Source organism: Etheostoma spectabile, chromosome 18 (assembly GCF_008692095.1).
Source record: "Etheostoma spectabile isolate EspeVRDwgs_2016 chromosome 18, UIUC_Espe_1.0, whole genome shotgun sequence".
Lineage (NCBI taxonomy): Eukaryota > Metazoa > Chordata > Actinopteri > Perciformes > Percidae > Etheostoma > Etheostoma spectabile.
In genome coordinates, this window is record NC_045750.1 from 7,074,181 (window position 1) to 7,101,755 (window position 27,575).

General features: G+C 39.0%; 1 protein-coding gene across 4 annotated transcripts in view; it reads left to right on the plus strand.

Moving 5' to 3' along the window:
* The window catches only part of rgs6 (regulator of G protein signaling 6), a 109,606-nt gene that overhangs the window by 19,599 nt on the left and 62,432 nt on the right, over window positions 1–27,575 (plus strand). Inside the window, exons 3-4 of one of the 4 annotated variants that reach the window (XM_032542415.1) lie at window positions 3,191–3,197; window positions 6,228–6,646. In XM_032542415.1, the coding sequence (XP_032398306.1) occupies window positions 6,332–6,646 (315 nt within the window). In that variant the 5' untranslated portion in view covers window positions 3,191–3,197; window positions 6,228–6,331. Of the gene's footprint in view, window positions 1–3,132; window positions 3,198–4,055; window positions 4,137–6,227; window positions 6,647–27,575 lie in introns of those variants that run through there. The other 3 variants (XM_032542417.1, XM_032542418.1, XM_032542416.1) reach the window with 3 other exon arrangements.

The window sequence follows — 27,575 nt, forward strand, 5'->3', positions numbered from 1 at the left end:
TGAAATCAATTGACTCGAAAATATAAAACCGCATGTAAATACAAATTTATTGTTAAAGTATTCTGGCACGGTGCCGGACTTTATACTTATTATACTTTTAGACTTTAAGCCTTGTAATACTGTACACACCTTCGGTGCTGTACTTCTGTATTCCTGGAAACATGTATCAGACATAGTACTTTGTTCTCCATGTGTGTGAAAGGATTTTGTCTCCCAGTTACAGTTTATTACTGACACCTGGATCTCTTTGCAGTGTGTAGCAGAGGTTGTAGTAAATTGATTTGTGAGAAGCAAGAAAATCCAATTTTCCTGGATTTAATTTTGTGAATTATTAGAATAAATGTGTCACTAAACTGATTTGGTAGCATAGTTTTATTTATTCGCACAGAATGACAATCAATAGAGTGTACTGATTTTGGTGTCACACATAACAGTTTTGTTTTAAATTTTATTGTTAAATTTGTTTGCAACAAAACTTTTATCATTTTGCCTCCTTGTGCATAAAAGATGGCCGCCTGCTGGATTGATGGTGTCCCCTAGTTTACAATCAGCCCTAAACGTAAAACATCCAGACATTCTCATCCTGTCTTGCCTGGAGCGTAGAGGGTGGGTGTTGAAGAAAACTGTGTGTGTATATGTGTGTGTGTGTGTGTGTGTGTGTGTGTGTGTGTGTGTGTGTGTTGCACTGTGGAGGGTCCACAGGGAAAATGATAGCAGAAACAGCGGGAAGTCTCAGTCTGCATCTACCCCCTGTCATCACAGCGTATGATGAGAAAAAAACAGTGTAAGTAGGTTAGTTTAGAATAATAAATAGCTATTAATAAAAATAAATTACTTGATATCCTAACATTGTATGTAAAATTGGATTATTTCTGGAAGACATCCTTCAGTGCGGTATAGTGAAGGATCCCTGCATTGTTTACCTCGTGTGTCCATGCCAATTAAAAATACACTGGTTAGCTTTCAGAGGAAAACTAATTAGCTTTAAGTTCCTTCTAGCAGTATTTTTATTCTTGTGTAATGCAGAAGAGTAAGAGTTGCACACTGATGAAAGCATCAGCCAGCGTTTGTGCATTACAATGCTCAACCATAGTCATAGTCAAGATTGGAAATGCAGAGAAGAGTTTTAGGCACTTAATAAAGAACGGTTGAATTCAAATTGACATGTTGAAATAGAATTCATAGTGTACCATGAACAATTCTTTGGGAAACGATCTGTTGACTCTCCTCCGGAGTAGAAATAAAAAAGCAGTAAAGCAGTGAAATGGGAATTATCAAGTAAAGAACCTCAAAATCATACTTCAATTATTGTTAAATAAGAGTGCAGGCACTCCTATCAACGTTTAGGGGAAAGTAAATAACATCTATTCATCCCTGTAAGCCTATTCACCATCCAGTATCAGTAAACATCTAGGACTCTATTAGATATTAGTTACATATTACATATGTTTTGTTTTCATTGTTCAAGTTGACCACACATAACAGTTTAAGGGTGACTATGGCGTCTCAGAAGGAGAGGGTGAGACACTTAATCTCTGTGGGATTTAGGCTGATGAGATGAGCGTATTCAACCTAAACATTTCATCTAAATGCAAAAGCAAGAGTCAGGGCAACTGTTGGGGGGTATTGATCCCAGCTACATGCTACGCCTGCTTTAAAAAAGATAAGACAGCAGGTTCAAAGCCATTCATTCAGAAATCCATTAAACTCTTCTCCCATTTGGATTATTTAACACATGAAGCATGCCCTTGTCTTCACACAAGAGGCTCAAACATGCTCACTCTGTTTGTATGTTTTCTCACAAACTCAGCAGCTGGCTGACGAGAGTATTGATCTAAAGAGCCAGTTATAGAGTTATATAGTTATAGCCAGATATAGAGCTACGTATATGCTTGTACCAATAGACTTTCTCTCTCCCCCTCGCTCTCTCTCTCTCTCACACACACACACACACGCACGCACGCACAACCATACACAATCTGCATCCACCCACAGAGACAAACAAGCAGCGCACTACTTATAGTTCACAGACAGCATTAGAAGTTTGTTTTGAAAGCTGAAAGCAGCACATTGTTTGATGCAGCACATTGTTTGCAGCCATCCAAAAGTTCATTATTGATTTTAGAATAGAATAGAATATATGGCTTTTTATTCTCATTATACATACTACACTATTGTGTCATGTGCAACAGCTAAACAATAAAACAGTACCATGAAGATTAACTGTGGTAAGGTGTATGTGGGGCAACAAGAGAATTTGGCCCACCCATGAGAAAGAAAGAGACATCACGGCTTTTCAAAACAAGCAAAGTGGCAGTTAGTCAAGCCCTTTACTATTTCTTGGTCTAGCACTATTTTACTGTTTCCCTGTTTCCAGTCTGTGTGCTAAGCTAAGCTAAGATAATTGGCTGCTGCCTGTAGTGTTAAATTTTCATTTTTCAATACACAGACATGAGAGTGGAGACATGTTCTGGTCTTAATCACCCTGCTGCTTGTTGACATACTGCTTATTTTCCTGAAGCAAAGTGGGCATTGCTCAGTTGGAAAATAAGCAATTGGTTTGTGGTAATATGATCAATTGTAACTGGAAATATGGAAAAATGAACATGATTATGAAGGCCCTATGTCAAAATCTATCTTTAAAACCTTCATTCATCATTATTTCAGATGATATTATGTTGACATGGTGCGTACTCCTTAATTAATGTAAGTGTAATTAGATTACAACAGAGCAAACATGGGGACCCAACACCTCACATTTCCTCCTTGGTGTCCCACCAGATTAATTGTCCAAAAAAGACTTGGTCAAAGATGTTGATACAAGGGGCGTCCTCTAGCTCACCCAGTAAGAGAGGTCGCCCCATGTAGGCTGAGTCCTACAGCGGCCAGGGTTGGAATCCAACCTGCGGCCCTTTGCTGCGTGTCATCCCCCATCTATCTCCCCCTTTCATGTCTATCCACTGTCAATAAAGGGAAAAGCCCCAAACAATAACTTGGACTGGGGATCTACAAATGCGAACTACATTTCCCATGAGCACTTGCATGACAAAGCACAGCTGTGGTCTATTTGAGGTCTTTAAATGCTCCGGGATTCTTTTTGTCAAACGTTTGCCTGGGAATTGTGCAGCGTAGCCTTCTTACTGCCACATTTGACTGTTTGGTGATTTGTTGCACCGCAAAGTTTGCACAGTTTCATTGTGAGTGTGTTGATCTTGTCAAAAGTATTTTACTACAAACTGACTGGAAACGAGAGAGCACATGCACCATTTTAGAGGGTAGGGAGGAAGATTTTACTGGCAATTTAATCACAAAGTTAAGTTCACTTCATTCCTTCTTCAATTATTTCCTGAGCTAAAGCAGGTTGACATGCAGAAAGCCCCAGTCCTTGTTTTGTATAGTTTCTTTGTGTAAAAGGAAGTTGACATCACTGATAAATCACTTAAAGTGGAATAAGATTATGTCTTTAGATTATGATAGTATCATGGAAATGGAGATGTCATTGCTAATAGCAATGCAGTCATTCATTACAATAGATTTCAGCTGCAACTGCTTCAACCTTCAACAGAAAGAAGCCTTTGCAACTTCTGAGGACTTGCATTTTTTTTGTCTGGTTTGCACAAGTTTAAGTAAGGAATTGCTTCCGATTTTCAATACAGTATTCAATGCATTCCAATGCTTTTCTTTAGAATACCTTTATTTAGACCATTGACCCTCATTTAAAACGTCATGGAGTGAAATTACAAAGACAACAAAACAAAACAGAAAGGAAGTGACACCATAAGAAAAATAGTAAGACAATACAATTTTTTTGGATTGCAAAAATGATTTGATAAAAAAAATTAGGATAACAAGGATGCAAAAGAAAGTACAATTATGTGAAGCAATTACAAGTAAAAGTTGCCGTTTTAAAAGCTGATTTCTAAATTGTCGAAAAAAGCACAAGTGAGTTGTTTTTAAGGAAGTGTTATTTGTTCCAGGAGTAAGGTGCACTAAAGTGAAAAGCAGTTTTTCCAATTTCAGACCAAGCTCATGGAACCAGTCAGCAGAGTGAGTCTGATAAGGTCCCTCTGAGTAACGGAGAAGTTCGGTTAGTGTGGTAGTTTACCAATAAGAGCCTCATAGATAAAGAGACACCAGTCAGTCTCATTTCTTTCTTGGAGAGGAGACCACCCACCCAACACTTTCATATAAAATACAATTATGTGGACCATAGACATGACTGGTTATGAATCTCAAGGTAGAGTGATAGACTGAGTCCAGAGATGTAAGAGTTGAATTTTGCACATCGATGTGTTGTGATGGTGTTGTATTCAGACAGTAAGGACACCAGCTGGCTGGAGATGAATGTGCTTTGATTGGTAGTGAGAGGTACTTGCGTCTTCCATTAAGGACGGGCTAAGGGAAGAGAATACGAGTCCCAGTTATGGTTGGGATGTAATACGCTGGGACAGGGACACTAGTTTAGTTGGACACTGAGAGATCTATGGAGACAGGTAGAGTGCAGAGTCAGGAGGAGGAACAGAAACCTTTACTATGAATCAAGATCAACATGCACTGGATTTATAAGCTCCCCGGTCCAAGGCCCCGCCCCTTCCTTTTGCCACTGAACTTCCTGTCATGCTAGGTGTAGATGGTGAACTACTCTCTGCTGGTGCATATCATTTGGGAAATGAATTGAATTGTTATCTGAAGCTGGTAAGGGTTCTCTGCCATTTGTTTTGACCCCCTTTTCTCCAGTTTTGTGGACAGCCAGGGAGATTAGCACTGTGTGTTTTGGTTTGACTCCGTAGCTCAGTTGCCATTTTCTTTCCAGGCAGTATGGGCTTTTGTTTGTTGTTTTGGCCTTTGAGACCCTGACGTTTTTTACAGCTTCTATTTTTGGTTGGGTTACTGTTTATTACCCTTTTTTGTTTAACATCATCCATGTATATATGTATAAATAAATATATACATAATTTATATTGTTTAATAAAGTATATCTGTTACGGTACTTTGATGTGTTAGTCTTTCCTTTGTTAGTTTGAGTTTATGATTTTGTGTTACTACCTAGTGGCCTAGTGCTTGTTCTTGGTGGGCATTGTTGGGTTTCTGTAAATAACGTCAAAGAGTACGGTCTAGACTTGCTCTTTTATGAAAAGCACAGTGAGATAATTGTTGTTGTGATTTTCCGCTATATAAATAAAATTGAAAATTGAATTGAACCTATCTCTCTGCACACTGAGCTCCACCGGATCTTCTGAGAACAGTGACGCTGTCAGTAGGCGGTGCTTTTACATTGGTTGGTCTCTAATCTGCAACCTAACCTGCGCCCTACCAGGTTAGGTGTTCACCGTAAATTACAACAGTGATTTTACCAGGTAACAAGTGATCCACCGTAGTGATACACAAAACCCTGGGTTGAACCTGAAGGCACCTCGTTTACGCTAAATCTTGCTCCGTAGTAGGCCGTTTGAATTGGCAGCTTTTCAGTTTGCATCAGCTTTATTCTAACAAACTCCTGTTTTCTATTTTAGCCTACTCTTTTCTCTTCTTCCTGCATACTTCATCTCTCCTCCTTTGTTCTTCTGCAAACAGATACGGAAAATAAACGTGCAGTTTTAGAAATACAGCTAAAATTATTTCTTGATTTCCCGACCTATATTAAATAAAACTATTGTAGCCTATGCTATTAAAACACATGTTTTGACATAGAAACATAATAGAAAAGAGAGGGATTACATATTTTCAATTAATTATTTTCTTTGTGGGAGATATAGTTTTAACTTAGTAAGGAAAAGAGTCCAATAAGTTAAAATCCATGTATGTATTTTAAAGTATGAGAGAAGAGTTAGAAAATATTATCAGTCAATGTGAAAAGTTGTTAAAAAGTACATTATTTCCTCATTGTAAAACAAGTGTTAACAAGTCATGATATCACTATCTATAATGGCGAATAAGCTTGCAATGTTCTTCGAACATCTTATAAATTATTGAGATGAAAAAAGAGAAGCTCCACAACTTCAAATAGATGTCTTCTATTCGCCTGCAGCTTCAATCTCATAACGGCGGAGCACGAGGAGGTGCAGAGAAGAGATAACAGAGAACTAGAATTGATGATGCTTTCATTTCATACATCCCTTTGCTGTAGAAGACAATAACAAAAGACAGAATAGATGGGAGACCAGAGTCCAGTGTTGAGTTGTACTGTCTTATTCATCCCTCCCTCTCTCTCCCTCTCCCTACAACAGCTTCCACACTGAGGAGAGTGCACAAAAGGACATAGAGAAGGAGGAAGAGAAAGACTTGACGCAGATAAAGAAGAGAGGATAACTCAACACAGTAGAAGACTGAAATGGAGCCGGTAGTCGTGGCTGAGGCACTTCAGCAGCAGCAGGAGCAGCAACAGGAGGAGCAGCATGAGGAGCAGGAGCAAGAGGAGGAGCAGGAGCAGCAGGAGCAGCAGCAGGAGGAGCAGGAGGAGCTGCAGCAGGAGGAGCAGGAGGAGCTGCAGCAGCCGAGTGCTGTAGAGGCGACGGAGACCGACGAAGGGACTGAAGAACCGAAGGAGAGTGTCCAGACGACACCGACCCGGCCTCTGCTGTCCATGAGGTCCATGAGCACTGTGGACCCAGACGACGACTCCCCCAACATGATCGTCTACAGAAAGGTAAGAGCCAAACCTTTTTTTTTTTTAAATTTATTGAGGAATTACATGTCATTTAGCTGACGCTTTTACCCAAAGTGACTTCCAATTAAGTGCTTTCAACCTTGAAGGTACACTCCAGACAGTAAAAAGTAAGTGCAAGTACATTAGCTTTAAGTAAGTCTGTATGTTTTTTTTTTTTTAATCATCCAAGTTGCAGTTGGAAGAGATGTGTTTTAAGCGTGCGCTAATAGATGTGTAGATGCTCATTCCACCATTTAGAAGCCAGGACAGAAAACTGCTGCTGAAAGTTGACAGTTAGAGCATGGACTACTGTTTGTCTCTGTGACTTGTAGTTATTATCTCTTTCACTTTATGTTTACAATACTGGAGATAAAGCTTTGGTAAATGAGCGATTTAAGTCCAAGGTTTCACTTTTGAAGAGGTGAACTTGTTATTTTTGGTGTGTCAGGCTCATGGGAGAGCTTTGAATTTCCACTGGCACACTAAGGCAAGATGCAAAGTTCTATTTAAAGTGCTGTTATGTAAAACAGTTGTGCTTTCCAAAACTTTTTCAAATCGTGATCCCTTACAAAGTAATTTTTTTATTTTTTCAAATTGCACCATTCCATGCAACCCGCACACTCCCCTTATGCATGTGCATTCTTTTCAGCTAAAAATGTCACAATGAATATCTGTAAGAACTTTTTTAACAAACTCATACACACATAGTTTTGATTAAAAGCAATCAGATAACATTGATGTAAAACACACAACATACTGTATATAAACTAATATCAATACTAAACAGAATGCTACACACCTATTTTCACGCTGAGGAAAATAAGTCAGCTGTTTTATGTTTCTGTGCAGATTTGATTACAAATTGAGATTGTTTAATGTTGTTCCGTTCAAACATGAAATTAACTCACAATTACATTTTCAAGGACAAAAAATTTACATTCACATTACATTTACATACATTATCTTTTCTTACTTTTCTCATTCATTATTGTAATTTTTGTTAGTGGTGTATTGTTGTTTTAAATCTGTGGTTTTATTTGTTGTGAAGCACTTTGGTTCACTTATCGGTTGTTGTAAAGTGCTATATAAATAAAATACATTTACATTTACATTTACATTTCACATGTGATGTACATTTCCTCGTTAGTTGTTTCATTTACCTTATTTACCAGTCGCTTGAAATATTGAACATGTTTTCTGAAGAGGGGGTGTTTTCTCTCAAGAAGGTTTAGCTTGGCACTTCTGCCATATTTGAAGATTTTTCCCTGCAGATGAAGCACGCTGGTGTGGGTCAGCTAGCTTCCCCTGTCTACGAAAATGCATAAACCAAGTATCTTCCACCACACCGTCTGATTTTAGTTTCTTTTGTGCAGTTTTTGACAAGTGCTGCAGAACCCACTTTGGGAACTGTGCTTTGGCAATGTCGGATTTATTGGGGACTATAATGTGACTGTATAGCAAAAAAAACAGAAGAGAACCGCACTGTTGTTATTGTTCTGGATCAAACTAAGAGAGTTTCTAGACAGATGGTGTAAGGAGTGATAGATTTTAAAACAAAGCTAACAACATGTTTCTCTTAGTCAGGAAAGGCCAACTTATCACATTATGGGAGAAAGGGGTTTAAGCAACCAGCAGCAGAATCTCTTTGTGACAGCAGTGTGATTTATGAGCAACGTGGGCTACATTTTAAAAGAATCTACAATAGCAGTGGTTCACAAGACTCTATCTGAGCCTGCTCTGGTCCATGGTAGACAAAAGTTCGGGCTCATAAACGACCAGGAAGGGAAAAAGAAAACTACAGGATGACCCTTTAGTTCTAAATGTCTGGTACCTTTTCATATCACAATTAATTGGGCAATTAGAAATAGTTGTTTATAGTTTAAAAAACATAAATAACCATAGGTATTGTGTTCCTGTTTTGGTAAGCATGCAGCCTGCTGAGAGGCTAGTATTTATGTGTGGCTGACGCTGACTTTTAACCTCATTGTGAAAGGGACAAGAGCTACAGTTTCTCCTATGCGACTCAATCTAGTTTGTCATTGTCTATCATCCCGAACTTAATAAAAGGCAAGAAATGAATCTATTCCAAAGGCAATCTCCCTTAGTCTAAAATGATACGGCCTGGAGAATGAATGCAGGGACATGTGAATATAGATATCATTCCCCTGCAGTGTTTTATCATGATAGATGGACCGTGAAATAAGAGTAAGGGTTTGCATGGTGCCCTGATGCTCTTTGAGTAATGACTGCATGAATGCAAAAATACACCACATTCAGGAAAGAAGAGATGAGACACAGACTGAAACATGACATAAAGCTAACATAGCATTTGGGTTGATTTCAAAGAGGGCTGGGCGATAAGGAGAAAGTCTAATCAATAAGTCTAAATCACAACATTTTCCACCAAATACCTCTATTGATACTGTAACGATATTGTATGTTGACTATTGGTGCTTTCATAAAATATTTACACAATGAGATTTTTGATAAATAATCATAAGTAATGTGGATATAATGATTAAGTAGGTACAGGCAAATAATACAACAGCCTAGTGAGTTCAGAAAAGGACATCACTTTACTGTTATGCAGCCTTTAAAATCAGGAATAGACAACACTTACGCCATATTACGATAATATGATATCCAAAATCTAAGACAATATCTAGTCTCATATCACGATATCGATATAATATCAATGTATTGTCCAGCTCTAATTTCAAACTTTTCCCCCAATGTTCTAAAAAGTGATGGAGCAACATCTGAAGAAGTACAAGGAGAAGGAAATCAGTTGGGAAGTGCCACTACACTCAATCACAGTTATGTAAAATTCATGCAGTAAAGGGCTTCATTCACATATGTTAAGCGTGTTGATGAAGTCAAAATTGATTTTTTTTTTTTGAGCCCACTGTTTAGGATGCAACAAAGTGTCTGCTCTTCACAGCACTGATAATCATTACAATAAAGACTTAGGTAGAGCCTCCTGGTGGCAATTGTGCTTCACAGTCACAGTGTATTTCACCTTGAAGTAGTAGCTTTTGTTGGACAGTGTGCCAGTTAGCTTAAAACGTTTGGTGTCTGGGGAAAGGTACATCTAATTCACTGTACTAGAGCTGTTGTTTTTAACATGGGGTCGCAAGATAATTTCTGGGGGTTGCCAGATGGTTGGGGAGGAATATTGGGGAGGATGGTTGGGGAGAAACATATTTTAGACTGGAGAATGATTTTTACATAAACGTGTGAAGTTTTGGTACATTTCATGTGTTGTATTCAAATAATCAGGAGGTCCTGGAACAAAGAGGGTTCTTTTCAGGTGGGTCAGGGGGAGAGAAAAGTCACAAACGCATCAAAAATCCACAGAGCCCGAGCATCTAGATAGCTCAGTTGGTACAGCGGGCGCCCATATATAGATGTTTACTCCTTGACGCAACATGCCGGGTTTGACTCCGACCTGCGGCCATGTCATTCCCCTTCTCTCTCCCCTTTCATTTCTTCAGCTGTTCTGTAAATAAAGGCCTAAAAATGTCAAAAAAATCAACAGAGGCTGCACTGTAAAAACAACCTATAGAATCTGCTTAATACTGTAAATGTGAGGTAACAATTTGCACTCTATTTGTTTGGATAGATTTCACCACGTTTTGAATAAAGCGTATCTCTAACAACCATGAAACACTAGAAGAAATTCGGTAAAGTCTGGAGCACTTTGGACAAGGCTAGGTGCTAGCTGCTTAAAGTAAACTGTCAAAAATCAGCATGGAGAAGTGCGTAGACAAAGCTGTTTACATAGGTTTGTATCTCTTTCTCTCGTCGTCGAGGGCAGTCGCAAATACCAACCTCATTTTTCTGGGGGGGGGGTCGAGACTCAAAGAGTGAGAAACCCTGTAATAATAAAGCTTTTTTTGCAGACACAAGTATTACACATCATACCGTATAAAAAGGAGATACAAACATACATAATAATACCATATTCACCTATAGGATATACGGGCTATTGCTTCAGGTTGGCACTCTAGTGGACACAAACAAATGACTGGCACTATGGCACCTCGGGACACCAAGCAGAGACCTAATTGCATCATTGTAGGCTACCTTGAGCCTCTGCATACTTTTTCTTCTAGTTGGACCACAGTTGAGCAGTATATAGCAGTGTGATGTAGGTTCTAAACAAAAAGCACTTAACAGACTCAGAGCACATCGCAGTACATCACTGTTGGTAGAGGTCTTTGTCATCCTTCCAGTTATTAGATATAACATGACCTAAATATTTAGTTTCCTCACACACAGCAAGAGGACCATCCAAAAAAATAAAAGGTTGGAAAAAATATACTTTATGTCATAATCAAGGCCGCACTGAGAACACACCATCAGCATCTGCTGCAGCCCAGCACTATATGAAGAGAACAGGACCAGATCGTCTGCAGACATAAGATGATTAACAACAGTGTTGCCCACAAGACAGACAGTTTTAACCTATTTAGCTGATTTGATAATTCATCAATAAAATAGGAGACAAAATACCTCCTTGCTGCACTCCATTACTGACAGAGAATGGAGGCGATACAACATTGTCCCATTTAAAATGAAATGTTTGAAGGGCATACCAAAACACAAAAATTCTTACTAGAAATTAAGGGGCATCTGGCAATTTTACAATCGTTCATGCTTAATTCTGTCAAACGGTTTGCCTTTGTACGTGAACACAATCTCTTTAAGAGCGTAGATACAGGGGTCATGCTTTCTTTTGAACCCAAACTGATTGTCAGAAGTAAGGACATACAGTTCTAACTTTTAACAGTATTCTCTCCAGTACTTTAGACAAGATACTGGCTAGTGCAATAGGTCAAAAATGATCAACACTGTATAGCTTACCAGCCTTGTCTTTGAGCACAGGCTGTAACATCACAGACATAATAGCATTTGGCAGGACACCATGAACGAGACAACCAGTAAAGCACATGGAAAGCAACGGGCAGAGCTTATGGCTGGCATATTTGAGATATTCTGCAGTAATACAGTCCATACCGCAGGCTTTGTTGTTCTCCAACATATTAATGGCATCATAAATATCTGCCCATATCTGATCACATCTGCTGAGAAATCATGTTTATGATTGATTCCAACTGAGTTACTTTTAATACAATTAAAAAGGTCATGGTAGTGCTCATGCCAAAAACGCAACTATTTTTTCTGGGCTAATAATACTTTCAGTATAAGCCGGTAAGGATGTTTTATTGGTATTCATTACTTTGACCTCTTGCCAAAAGTCAGTAAGGTTGTTATTCTGTAGCTTTCTGGCTAGTGAGTCTGCTCCCATTGTGTTTTCATTTTTCTTAATAAAACGGGAGTGCATACTTAACTCTGGCATTTGTCAATTTTTTCATATCTAGCAATACCCCATGTCTAGGCCTGGCTGCCTCTGACCAGAGTTTTAAGGCGTCTCCTGCCTCAGCATACTGATGTTAAGTACCTTACATTTACTTTAAAAAAAGGGTTCACTGGAAACATTGAGACATTTCACAATAACATCATACATGGTAAAGAGTTTTTCATCATGTTGCACATCCTTACAATCATATCTAAGCACATTAGGGCCTCATGAGGGAAGAGCAATATTATTTAAAATACTTTCTGTTCGCAATGAATCTGATCTAACATCATGGCAAGGTAAAGTGGTTAAAATTCCAAGTATAGCGTACACTTAAAGTGATGTAGATCTATTTTAAGGTGGGCCTGCAACTTAAGAGATCACATGCAAATAGACAAAACACAAGCAAATTAAGAAAACAGCTTCATTAATTTGACAAAACATGCTGCAAAAAATGCTGCAAATACACACAACCGAATACATGAACATGCTGTAAATGTAGAAACAATGCAAAAGGCTTTGTACTATGGGTGACCGAGCTTTTAGTTCAGCTGCACCACGGCTCTGGAACCAGCTCCCGAGTGACCTGAGAGCAGTACAGAACCTGGACACTTTCAAAGCTGAACTGAAGACTTTTTTTATTCAGAAAGGCATTTTTGTGCTGATTGTTTTTATTGTTATTATTCTCCTGTGTAAGGCAAGGCAAGGCAAGGCAAGGCAGCTTTATTTGTATAGCACATTTCAGCAACAGGGCAATTCAAAGTGCTTTACACGAAATCAGTTAAACAGATAAAACACAAGTACAAACAGTTAAAAATCATAAACATTAAAAATTAATAAAACACATGAATAGACAGTTAAAAACAAAATAGAAACATTAGGACACATAAAACACAAGAATAAAAGTTACAGTGCAGCATAAGAAATTCAAAGAAATGAGCATTCATTTAAAGAAAGGCAGCATCAAAAAGGAAGGTCTTCAGCCTTGATTTAAAAGAACTGAGAGTAGCAGCGGATGTACAGGTTTCTGGGAGTTTATTCCAGATATGAGGAGCATAGAAACTGAAAGCTGCTTCACCCTGTTTAGTTCTGACTCTGGGGACAGAAAGTAGACCTGTCCCAGATGACCTAAGAGGTCTGGGGGGGTCATAGTGTAGTAGCAGATCAGAAATGTATTTTGGACCTAAACCGTTAAGGGATTTATAAACTAGCAAGAGTACTTTGAAATCAATTCTTTGAGACACAGGAAGCCAGTGTAAAGACTTCAGAACTGGAGTGATGTGATCCAGTCTCTTGGTCTTAGTGAGGACTCGAGCAGCAGCGTTCTGAATCAGCTGTAGCTGTCTGATTGATTTTTTAGGGAGACCTGTAAAGACCCCGTTACAGTAGTCAAGTCTACTGAAGATGAAAGCATGGACCAGTTTTTCCAAGTCCTGTTTACACATAAGTCCTTTAACCCTTGATATATTCTTAAGGTGATAGTAGGCTGACTTTGTTATTGTCTTAAAGTGGCTGTTAAAATTCAGGTCTGAGTCCATGACTACACCAAGATTTCTGGCTTTGTCTGTTGTTTTTAAAATTGTTGTTTGAAGCTGAGCGCCGACTTTTAATCGTTCCTCTTTTTTTCCAAAAACAACCACCTCAGTTTTTCCTTCATTTAATTTCAGAAAGTTCTGGCACATCCAGTCGTTAATTTGTTCGATGCAGTTAGTCAGTTTTTGTATTGGATTATAGTCCCCTGGCGATAAGGTTATGTAAATTTGTGTGTCGTCCGCAGCACTTTGAGATTCTTTGGAATGAAAAGTGTGTTATAAATAAAATATATTATTATTATTATTATTATTAAAAAGAGAAGCACACAAACACCAAAAAACGAAGCGACTCAAAAAGAAAAGCAGACAACACCGAAAACAAATCCAACAAAGAAACTTCCAGATTACACCACGGAAGTTCTCCAGGACTCTAGAGGGAGCTCTAAATGGAACAGCTGGATTTTTAATCACATGGAGACAGAGAGCTCTGCCTTTTTATTAGAGTCGGGTATGGCTACAGCCTGAAGACCTCCTGTTGCATGCCTCCCGTCCTTAGACTATATTAAATTAAAATTATTATTAATATAATATATAAAAGGTCCCATGGCATGAAAATTTAACTTTTTGAGTTGTTTTTTTACGTGAATAAGCATTCCCCCAGCCTGCCTATGGTCCCCCAGTGGCTAGAAGTGGGGATAGGTGTAAACTGAGCCCCGGGTATCCTGCTCTGCCTTTGAGAAAATGAAAGCTCATGTGGACCGATCTGGAATCTTGCCCCTTATGCTAATGAATACAATAACCTTTTCAGCAGATGTCTTACTTACAACACAATGGAGTTAGCAGTTTTGTATTTATATGTGCGGGTGGAATTTATTCAGTTTGATAAATCCCACGGTCTCTACAAAGCTGAAGCTCAAATTGGCTGATTTACAGGGAGGGACTACAAAGGCTGTCTGTTTTTTTTTTTTTTTTTTTTTTTTTTATGAGCAAATTGCTCCACCATATGAATACAGCTTGATCACTTGTTTTGTTATATAACAGTTGTTGTATGATTACAATATTACACTTGAGGAGGCCTACAGTTCAGTGATCTCGAAATTAAACCCTCTAATGTAATATTGCTTAAACAAACGTCAACTTTAAACGCTGATGCAGTTTTAAACCGTTTATTACCACGAGTTTACAGACACGTCTCTGTGACCTGAGCCGAGACACCCACCATACGAGAGAAAACATATCTCAAACATATACTTAATATTTACAGTCTATGACGTCTATGATTAAAAAGCAGTTGCACACCGTTCTGAGATTGAACGTGTCCCGGTTCGCTCTCTCTCTCTCTCTCTTGCTCTCTCTTGTTTTGGGGATTGTCTGCTTTTCTTTCAGCATCCTTTCTATACTTACAGCATGTTTATGTATTTGGTTTTGTTGTGTGTATTTGCAGCTTATTTGCAGCATTTGTTGTCAAATTAATGAAGTTGTTTTCTTAATTTGCTTGTGTTTTGTCTATTTGCATATGTTTTCTTAAGTTGCAGGGCGTTTGCCCCTGTCGGCCACCATACAATGTACCACATATAAATATATGTTTAGCTGCTTCCCCCATCCACAGCAGTACATTGCGTAGCCTCCGTGTTGGTACACCTGCCTGCAAGAAAAATTTAAATATGTTGATAACTCCCCATAGACTATGGCAATATTTATAGGCTATTGCACAGCAAGACACCAACAACCTCTGTCGGTCTTAATAAATGAGTTACTGATGCAGGGGGGAGTGGGGTTTAGGGAGCAAAAGACAGGCAACAAGTTGTAGGTTACCTAGATTGAGTTTTTGATCATGTCAGAATCTATTATTTCATATTTTGTGCTTTTATTTGTCCAACCAGTAAGCTTAAGCTGTCTCTTTATTCTCCTAAAGCTGAATGAGTGTGAATGTGGCTAAATCAACATTTCATTATAATTCAGGAGAAGCTGCATTAACAAAAAACACTCAAACATTGAACAAATACTTTTTAGTAGCATTAACTGTTTAATAAATAAACTTAACTAGATTTTTTAAACTGTTTATTTAGATTATTCTGTATAGCTGGTGAAGCTACTGCTGCTATTACACATCTGGAACGGAAGTACAATAACAGCTCTAAATTACCACCTGACAACCATATCGAAATGTCTATTTCAGTTTATATTAAAAGTGATTGAATAACTGTAATATACGTAGCAGTGTAAAATGAACCCACTGATCCAGGGGTTTGTAATAAAGACATATTTCAGTGGTTATTATTTATACTTAAAAAATAAAATCCGACTGTTCTAATGCTATCAAGCTGTAGCAACCCACTGAGCTGTCTGGAGAAGGCATCCACATCTGGCAGCATAAGTACAGAAAACCGAAAACAAACACATGGAGGATTTGACAAGTGTAAGATGGGTTTTACTGTTGGCACATTTTTAAAATGTCACGGCAAAAAGTTCCATCAGTGTGATAGATCTTTGACTGGAAAAAGGAAAATGTTTAGAATGGTCTGAGGTGTCTTTGCTGTTAACTGTGAGTTAATGTCAGCAATCTTATTAAAAATAATAATAATACAGTTTATTTGTTGGCGCCTTTCAGGACACTCAAGGACATCTTACACATTTACGCTGTAAATGGACTGTTCTTATATAGCGCTTTTCTAGTCTCAACGACTACTCAAAGCGCTTTTACGTAGTACAGACACACACACACATACACATTCATACATTGTGGCCGAGGCTGCCGCACAAGGTGCCACCTGCTCAGATAAACGCTCACATGCATTTACACTCTGATGGCGCACCATCGGGGCAACTCGGGGTTCACTGTCTTGACATGACACTGCAGGGTCAGGAAACAAATCTACCAAAATCTTCTGATTGGCAGGCGACCACTCTACCACTGAGCCAGAGCCACCCCCACTAAAAACAACAATAGAAGCACAACAAATGTCCATCCATCCATCCATCCATCTTCGTCCTCTTATCCGGTATCGGGTCGCGGGGGCAGCAACCCCAGCAGGGGACCCCAATCTTCCCTTTCCCGAGCCACATTAACCAGCTTCCACTGGGGGATCCCGAGGCCAGGTTTGAGATATAATCTCTCCATTTAGTCCTGGGTCTTCCCCGTGGCTTCCTCCCAGCTGGACGTGCCTGGAACACCTGGCTCCTTTCGACGTAAAGGAGCAGCGGCTCTACTCCGAGCACCTCACGGATAACCAAGCTTCTCACCCTAACTCTAAGGGAGACCCCAGCCACCCTCCTGAGGAAACCCAGTTGGGCCGCTTGTACCCTGGATCTCATTCTTTCGGTCATGAGCCAGCCTTCAAGACCATAGGTGAGGGTAGGGATGAAAATTGACCGGTAGATAACAACACAAATGTATCAATAGTATAATCACGTAGTGAGTAAAATCATAGGTATTTAACTAGTACACACAATTATATCAGTAAAATCAAGGTGGATATGGTGAAAGCTCTAGTGTGGTGGGTATGCCAATCTAAACAGATGTTTTTAAGTTGTGATTTGAATTGAGGAAGAGAGTCTAGTTGACAGATGTGTGGTGGGAGAGAGTTCCAAAGACGTGGGGCAGAGCAGCTGATGGCCCTTGCACCCATGGTGCTGAGTCTGAATGATGGGACTGCTAAAAGTGCAACTGTGGGGGAACAAAGTGTTTTGGGGAGGAATGTACGGAATGAGGAGGTCTGAAGGTACTGAAGTTTTATTCAACATTAATTTAAGCAGGTAGGCCGAATGAGAACGCTTTCTGGCCATTATGAAACATAGACGTGCTAGACAACATTCAGTTACACATTAAATATGCAAAATATAAACACAGAAATAGGGAAGCAGAATAATTTTGTAATTACTCCGGTGGGACACAAGAAGCCAGTGGAGCTGTGGTGGGGTGTGATGTGGTCCGTTTATCTGGTGCGGGTGATACGCTGGGGTGCAGAGTTCTGGATGGATTGGCAGCGATTGAGATATTTGAAAATAGATATTTGAAATGGCAGTTGAAAACTACTGTTGAGCACTACCTAATAACTACTGATAACAGAGCCTTTAAACCCAGGCAATGGTGGTTCCATAATAGGATTTGGTGTTCTGTGGTGTTCCATTATCAAAAATCCAGCCTCTCTGCGTTAAAATAACACTTGATCATAAGCTGAGCTGATTATTCACAACATTTTGCTATTACACGAAAGATTGCTTTCTAATGAAATATGTATGTCCTGGACTGCATTTCCATTAGTCTTTTTGAATGAGTCATCATCAATCATCCACAAGCATAAGGGGGGAGGAAAATGCAAATCGTGCTCCAGATTCACCGTGTACAAACCTTGAGGACACAAAGTATCAAGTGCCATGTCAAATTTTTTTTTTTTACTTCAGATTTAAATCCTGACTTTTAGATAATGCAGGGTTAGTTTTAGTGGTTGGAGGGTTAAATTTAGGCAGAACATAAGTGCTGATACTGGGTCAGTGCTTGAAGAGTAATTAGGATGAGAAGTGAAGAACCTCTACACAGAGCCAATCATCTGCCAGAAAGACGGTGGCCAACTTTGTGTCTTTTCTCTTTCTTCTTTTTCTTCCACCACCTCTTCCTTCTTTTTAAATTCATTCATCATCACCATCAAGGCTTTGTCTCTCTTTTCTATATTAGTCTATTTTTTCAATTTAATTTAATTCTCTCTTTCTCTATATTACTCTCTTCTAGCCTATTCTATTCTATGAGCTGTATTACGGTTACACTATTTTATTTTACCTGATTCTTTCAACTGTCTCATTCCGTGTTATTGTATTCTATTGTCATAGTCTGTTCTATTTTGTCTCATATTTTGTTCTGTGCAATAAATAATCCAATTCCAATTCTATCTTGTCCATGTGAGAGGAGTGTGTATCATACATCTACACAGAACAAACAACACATGTTTGTGTGTTGACTATTATTTCCCCCTCACCACTAGATTACATTTTATATTGTCAACATCTAGCATGTGTGCGTGCGTTTGTGTGTGCGTGCGTGTGGGGGTGTGCGTGTGTGCGTGTGTGTGTGTGTGTGTGTGTGTGTGTGTGTGTGTGTGTGTGTGTGTGTGTGTGTGTGTGTGTGTGTGTGTGTGTGTGTGCGCGCGCGTTTTAAAGAAAGGGAATGGAAAAAATGGGATGCAGAGTATTTGTGTATGCTGCTGTTTGTTTGTGTGTGTGTGAGTGTGTGTATTCCAGCGTATTGCACCTTTTTTATTATCCTATCTCCTGTCTGACAATAGCAGCTGTTGAACTGCGGGCCTGTTTACTTGACCAGCTGTTTGTACCTGTTCTAATATTCCTCCGAGCTGCTGGAACGTGCTCATAAATGGAGCTCGGAGGTTAAAAAGCCGCAGTGAGACGGTTGATGGATGCTGCCTTCGCAGCAGGGGCTCACTGCTGCACAAACCAGAGTGCCTTTAAAGGACCTTCTCAACAGAGAATGTTGCCTTTGGTGCCACAGTGAAATATATTTGTACGCTGTTTGCTCTGAAAGGCAGTTTATTTTGAGTGTTCATTCATTCCAAGTTCACCAACAAGTCTCATTTGTCTGCTTTTCAAAAAAACAAGCTTTTAAAAATGATTCTGATATGCAGGGTGCAATTTGCCGGGGAGGGGATGAGTCCTTCTGTTCGGTCTAGATATCCCTGCATCCGCTGAATTATTTTTATCCCCGGTGGGGACTAAATGTATCCGCCCCTTAAAGTGATCAATGGTGCTTCACCAATAGACATTATGTAACTTAAATAGAAGTATTTTAAACTAAGTAAAGCACTGTAATGTGAACAGTCTATGATGCGATAGAAACAAAAAAAATCCGCAGCAGTTGCTGGTTGTATTTAGCAGCTACAGAGCTCCGGGACGCCGGCTACCCACGACAGTTGTTTCGCCGCCAAAAGGTAACGGCGAGCCGGCTACAGGCACCACCAGATGACGGTCCTTTCAGAAGCCATCGTGGTTGAGTTTAGCCAGAAAAAGTGAGCGTCATGCAGTGATGACAGTTAAGTTTAGGCACCAAACATATTTATTCTGTTTAGGAAAAAGACTGTAGTTTGGATTAAGACATTCCCGAGGAACGAACAAGCGGGTGAAAGTATTTTGTTTTGGCTGCAAATTTGAACTCCGCTCTCCGGCTTGAAAGCACTATATCCATGGTATTGCAAGGGGGATTTAATTATTGCATTTTTTTCATGATTGAAAAAAAAAAACGATCTCAGATTTTTTCACAAATCGCACCTTGTTGACATGTAACCCCTGTGGTAAAGGTGAGGCACCGAAAATAGTTTAATCTGGTTGAACTGCATATAAAGGTTGTGGTCATCATGGTATGGTTATAGTTAGGAAAAGGTTGTCTTCATTGAAAGCAGGTAATACACAGACAGGACACAGGTAGACAGGACAGAAATAGTGGTCTCAGCTGTGGAAGTCAGACGCTTTGTACAAAAAGCCAGCTATCAAGTTTCATTTAGGAACTTTATCTTTTAAATACTGAGGGAGAGGTAACCCCAGGTTTGGCTGTTTGAGGAAATAAAATGTCATTTCAGGACAGTCACCACAAAAAGGTCAATTGTCAGGAAAGAGCAGTTGATTGAACTCAAAGGTTATCTACATTTTTTTTTAGAGTTGTGATAGTAGAGAGAAAAGTGAAAAGATGAACCAAAACAGCTTTTCATAGTTTTATTTTGTTTCTGTTGACTTTGAATGAAGTGCATTTTATGATGCTAAAATTACTGTTTAATGATGGAGTATGGTGGTTTTAGCGAACACAATCTCGCGGATGTTTTTTATTAAGAAAAAGTATCTTACTCTTTAACAGAAAAGTCAACCTCCTTAGAAAACCTTTCTATAATGTTGTGAGACACTATATTAAACAATATTATTCTGAGCTTGTCAGTGGCAAAACAAGTACTTTTGTGAAAGGAAATACAAACTGCACAATTGCCCTATAAACTTACGTTGTAGCTTGTTTCACCGCTGCCAACTGCAGCGATCTCGTTTAATACAGGCCATTGTCAAAGATTGTTGTTCCTATCAGTCCCTTAAACACAAAAACATAGGAAAGAAAAAAACCAGTAGTTTTTTTAAAGCCGCGTTTTGTTGTTGTTTTGGTGAGTATAGTCTGAAATTCTTGTCTCTCAACCAACCATCAGTGGGCTTTGGTCTGCACCTTTGTGCCCATTGGTTGGTCCCAGTTCTCCGCATGTTGTCACTGTCCCCATCTGCAACGAAGCCAGAGGCCAAAACATCTTCAGTGATTTCAGGGACGTGGTCCTTGTTTTGGTAGAGCACACCATTTGCCTTTTGTCCTTCAAGGGATCAGTAAAATGTCCACAATATCACAATCAAGTATTGTAGGCTGAAAGCCATGAAATGTTCTTGAGCACATTTAATGCTGAAGGTTCAACACTTCATTTTATTGACACCATGGCCTTTGCTCTAGTACCACCAACATTTTTGACCCCATTGGTAAAACTTTCAGTAGAAAAATCATCTGTTTGTTCCATCCCACACTTTAATTTAGTGATGTGCAATGAACAGCCTCAAAGGCCACAGAAGAGGTTTTTTTTCTTCTTTCTTGTTAAAACATTCTGCAGAATAATCTGAATAATCACACCTTTTTCACTGCAGGTTGATGCAGAAAAACATCAACATTAAAGGGGTTTATAGTTATTTGTCAGTATTAATTAATCAGAATTTTAGTCACATTCAAAATCAGATTAATCGTATTACTCTTATTTTATTACAAATTATTTTTGTCTCCAACCTAATACTGAAAAGTTTCACAAAAATGTCATTGGCATGAGTTACTGTAATGCTTTCTCCCCACATAAGACCCATCAGATCTCTAAATGGAGAAAATATTAATTACATGTCGATAATTTATCCGTTATGTCTACAACTAACTGAATAGATTTACTCTGTTGGATTGAACACAAAAAAGCGTCAATTCTAGTTCTCCAGTGGATTTGTTGTCTTGAAATGTTATTTTGCAGCAGAGAAAAATCCGCAAAACAAATGAGAGACTTTAGGACAAAATTAAAAATTCTTGAAAGGCTTTTTATTTAACACAAATATCAGAGACAGACCAGATCTCTTGTAAGTCTTCTGCAGAGTTTGAGAGATTCTGCTGTTAGCCTAAAGATCACAAAGTCTGTGATAATGACTCTTTTCTAGCCAGTCTTTGAAGAGACCAAAAGCATAAGTAATAAGCATAAGTTTTTTTTTTTAATACTCAATTCCCACTGGCTTCATCTATTTCATTGTTTTCATGTTTCAAATGCCCCAGCAAAATGTCCAGAAAAGTTCAAAGTAGTCCAGAGGAAAAAAAAGGAAACCACATGTTATTACGCAATTCTTCAGGTACATATTGGTTTTCGTTTTAGCTGCCCATCCTTTGATGTCTGCTGTGACTTTATTAACCTCCAGAAGCAATGCTTTTCTCTTGCATACGTGGCTGCAAGAATTTGCACAAGGGATCTTCTGATGTGTTGAAAATAAATGCCAACAAATAAGAATCACATTAAAGGCCAAACACCTACGAAGAATCATCACCTTATAATTGTATGGTGGACATTTGTAAAGTGTTTATTTCAGTGTGATTTAATGCCAGTATTTTGACTTGATTTAATAATTGAATTTAGTGTTAACATGAAATCCATGGTGCACAAGGTGATGACCTAATTTTATGCCTTTGGGTCTCTGAGTCCCTTTACGAACCATAAAATTTCACTCATGCCTAGTCACTGCAATCCAGTGCATATTTATTAGGCAATTTCACATGGCAAAGATATTCATCGGTGAGCAAGAGCATGAATCATATCTCGCTGACCCCCCTTACACAGCTTTCTGCTGAACTCTGATGGCATCTGTATCCAAGCAGATACTCCAGATCAAGATTGTTACTTTGATCACGTAGGAACATCTTTACTCATTAGTTTTTGCAGGAAACCGCTGGAGAGATTTTTTATTCTTATAGCTCACTTTATTGCCTGCTGGAATTCTTTTTTTCCATTTGCCTTAAAAGATTGTCTAGTGTATGGTTGAATTGTTTTTTAAATTTAGTTTTTAGGAGAAATCATTTTGAGCAAGATGAAGAAATCCTGCACAGTTACTTGAAAAATAACACTGAATGATACCCATCACTTAAAGCTGCTAAGCTCTCATAATGTGACAACTTTAAAGCACAGTATATGTGCATTAGTGTAAAAATGTGTTTTCTGGGATTATACGGAAATATTCTGTGCATATACCTACACTCACAGTTGTTTTTTGTGCTTTTAAGTGTGTGTGTGTGTGTGTGTGTGTGGTGTGTGTGTGTGTGTGTGTGTGTGTGTGTGGCTTGTCACTTAGTGAATGACTAAGTACATCTAATCACAGCGCAGCCGGCTGCAGATATCTGAGGAACGTTCATCACAACAGAGCTGGTAGCCTAATCAAATCAAGGTGATGGGGAGACGCTAATTGGTGGAGTTTAAATTGCAAATTTGAAGATGACAGGATGATTGTTCTTATCACACGTTTATTTTTTTTTCATTCTGCTGTTTTTCACTGAATCTTTGCTCTAGTTTCTTGATGTGTTCCTGAAATTTGAAGATACAGTTGTTGGCATGGATGATTCCTTAAGCCACTGATGTTTTTTGAAGTACAAAGCAATCCCAAGCCAATACTGTTTATGTGTTAAAGTAAAAAAAGAAAAATTACAGGCTTGATTTTAACATTGAGTTGTATGTTACCTCATTTCCACAATCCACATTGATATTTAAAGCATTAATCATTGATATCTTTGGCTAATTGGGGTCAGCAAAGATTGGATTCTTGGTAGTTAATTAAAACTAATGGAACTGTTGAGGACAGGGGTCTGGCCAGTATCCACTGCAGAATCTGATGCTGGCGGTGAAAAAGTGGCAGAAGTCCTTCCCTAGGAGGGAGTATTCCCCGGGCCGGCAGAACTAATGACATCCTGAGTTCCTACTGAGTTCCTGTATCATTCTGTTCTAATCCAAATTAATCCTCCTCAGTGTACACTTACAAAATGCACTTATTAAATGTGGTATTTATGATTTTGAACAATTGGCACAATGACTGAATCTTTGATGTTTTAACAGATCTTGGATAAAATGAGTAAAGTCTGGCACTAACCAATGGGTGTTGATCCTTCGTTGCTCACCAGTGATTAAAGATTGATTAGAGAATAACGCACAGGCTAAAGGTTGGATGATCTTTGATATTTACTCAGTTGTTTGAGTGCTAAAAGCAAGCTGCTGAGACCTGCTGTGTGTCCGATGTTATCAAAAACATCCAAGAACCAGAGCCCAAAAGGGAACATGAACAACTTTACAACCTGATGCCCTTGACTGAGTCGGACCTGAAGCAGTTTCAGAGTTCCTTGTAAGCCCAGTCACTTGTTTACGCCTATCTGAAAGCAAAGAGCTAGTTGGTTTTTTGCGGGTCTATTGTGGCATCAGTGTCTTTGTCATGCTCTGGTTGTGTCAGACAGCAGGTGTCAGAGGAACCCACTTGGCCGTGCTACTCTGTCAACACTTTGGATTTTCACCTGTTCATATGAATCTAAAGTGACTGCAACCAATCTGTAGGTGCATTTGGGAATTTACAAGCAGGTGTGTGTGTGCGTGTGTGCGTGCGTGTGGGTGTGTGGATGGAGGGTTTGGCAGCATATCAGTGAATAACCTTGGCTGTTTTTGAACTGACAGTGACACTATACACTACACAATGATACGTATTCATTCTTGGCAGATGCCCAGTGGTGGTCATTTACTTAAGTATAATTATAAGGTACCTGTACTTACTTGAGAAGTTTAATTTTATGCTACTTGATACTTCTACTCAACTACATTTCATTTCCCTACATTTATTTGACAGCTGTAGTTCCTAGCTAGTTAATAGTTATTCGTTTCTAAATTTGCCTGTGACCCCTGACAATAATTGTACGTTCATGGGAATCGGAAAAACATGTTTCCCAGTGAAAACGACATCATTCCCATCACTTCATTTTGGGATCAGAGGTGGGAAACTAACTCTAGCAGTTAGAAAAATAAGGTGATCACGGGGGTGGTCCCTGATATTTCCAGGTGGCATGAACGGACCATAAGTGTCCAGCTGATGCTATCTTTACATACAGGTTTAAACTTCATCTTAATATCCCAAAGAAAAGGTTTTCTAGTCAGGGATTAAACACATGGATTACAAGAAGGCATGATTGGCAACTTCCAAATAGTTGTAGTTGATGCATAAAAGCAATATAAAAAAAAAGAAGAATATTATAAATATTACAACTTATGCCAAGCCCGTTATGTTCAACATCTGTTGAAGCCAAAGGTTAGCTGGAACACTTCTCTACCACTGTAAGTCTAGAGCAGAGTGTGTCTTTGAGACATTGTGTGAACTGTATGTGAGCTATATTTATAATGCAGATGGTGACTCACAGTAAATAATGAGCATGGACAACAACACTCAATTAATGAGTAGTTCTGTTTATCTGGGTTTTGTAGCACCAGGATTCTTTGTTGTTCATACAGTGTTTTTTTGTCAAATTGTTTAACCTAATAAATCTCACAGCTATTCATGGTGTAATAGGAATTAACATTTTGTTTTGTTATGGAAACAATGACGCAGGCGTTTTCTGGGTTGTAATCAGATGTAGCGCAACCTCCTCGCTCGCGAAATTTTGTCAGAAATTACAAAGGATTGCACATCAAAGGACTATAACTGCACAAAGAACATTTGCGCTTCACACACGCGTACACACACACACACACACACACACACAATTATGAAAAAGGGAGCGTGAGAAAAAGTGGAAGTGAATATATTTAGAAAGGTGTTAATATTGAATGGAAGTTCGAGCTCAGCAGTGAATAAAGCCATTATTGTGCTAATGCACTGTAGACCGGCTTCAGCCCAGTATGGAGACACCTGTTCTGTTCATTCGAAGCAGCCCACCAAGCAGACAGTGACAAAACAATGAGACAGAACAGTCCATTCATCCTCCAGCTGGGACAGGATGGTCCTGACTACAGAGGTGCAGAAATATTAAATATGTTTTAAATGAATAATAAAGGCATTTCATGCAGCATCTGAACATCAATAACTCATCTCCACATTCATTATGAATTGTTGAATTATCTTGTGACCAAACCAACTGTGATAAACCCCTTCCTGTCTCTTTTTCTGCTTTAACATTTATAATTTAATAGGACATTTGATAGGTTTATTTTTATAACAGAAAGTTAGCTGGATACCAGTTACAACTCGGACGTCACAACCAACCAGACCGCTGTGAGGAGAGTCTTTTCTTGTCTGGGACAGTTGTTGTATGTGATAAAAGCTTCTACTGCACAGGGTTTGAAATTTCTACCCAGGCCTGACCACCAACTAAGATTTTCAGCCCAAACCCAGGCCAGTATTTTAATACAAATTTACAGTACTTTTTCTCTTGAACAATTACACATACATTGTTGATCTTCTAGCCCACTGGTACAAGGGTCAACCTCTGTTTTGAACCTTGCTGCAAAACCAGTTGCCCAAAAATAAAGTTGAAGTTGAAATATTTTAGAAGGTCAGAGTGGCTGGGCTTCCACTTCCCAACAATCCCAACAACCTGCGCAGTGTTGATGTACTCATATTGATGCCATCCACATTAAGTAACATCTTTAAGATATATTTCAGTCTCTGATAGCAAGGAGGAAATTAAAGCGATGGCGCCATCATTGCCCACTATCTTGTCCTGCAGCCTAGGTTAGCGACTACATACTGTAGCCTTAACTTTTCTTATAATTACGATATCCTGTTCTTGTAATTATAGCAAGTTTGTGGTGCAGAGAGAGAGGGAAAGGCTTCCGTGAGTATGAAGTATGCAGTAACGTTATAACTGTGAACATTATGAGCGTATGATGTAATTTGCACCTAAGTGTTCCGAAAACCCGGTGAAAACCTTTGAAAGAACTACAGCTGTGTGCCACATACGGCGGTGTTGGGTGAAGAGGACAAGATGCAATGGGACTTTACTTCTAAGGGATCTCAGGGATCCACAGGAACTGATGTAGCAGAGGTTGTAGCGCCAAGTGGCAGGTTATAAGTAATGAATGTGAACTTTGGTCAGGCAGGCTCCCCATGTAGCCCTGGGTCCATTAGGGAACTTGGATGGAAAGCACACACGCATGCACACACGCACTCACGCACAAACACACACACACACACACACACACACACACACACACACACGTGCGCTCGATATGGAAGTAAGACTACACATTCTTTTTCCATTAGTGTCTCGGCTGTCTCTCACTCTGCCTGAACTAATTAATCTGTAGCTGCTCGCCTTTCTTCTCTTCAGTTTTAACACAGATGACTCGTTTGTGTTCTGTCTTTTGTTATCCTTCCAGCTTTGTTTTTACCCTTTTTGTTTTCTGAGAGATGTGTTCATTTACAGACACAGCAGCCACAGACCCTTCTGGTTCTTCGCCTTTCTCCATCCATTATTTTAGTTGCTTCTTTTCATTGACATGACACTGGGACAACTCATACATCCATCAAAGCTAAATAAATAGAGAACAAGATCGACCTATTGAGAGACGATCAGATTCCTGCAGTGTTACTCTTCATTTAGTATTGTTATCCATTTCCATGAGTGGCCACACGCAGGATTTGATCACATCCATAAATCATTACGGCATTCATTTTTCAGTACCGTCATTATCATAAAACATAGACATAAAAGAGAAAAATTAAAACACCAGTGTCCTGTATTTAAATTGCATTTTACACTGTGTACCTTCAGGATGGATTTTGCAGGAAAAATGCTGAATTTCTTGAGGAAACGTATTTAATGTGAGACCCTCAAGGGACGGTTGTTATGAGCAAGGTAAACAGAGCTAGAAGCCACATTCAGTTTGTGAAAGGAAACAAAAGGTTGTGTTGAAGTTCTTAGAAAGGTAAAAGGGAAACCACTATTGTATGATTGAGGTCTTCAATCATCTCA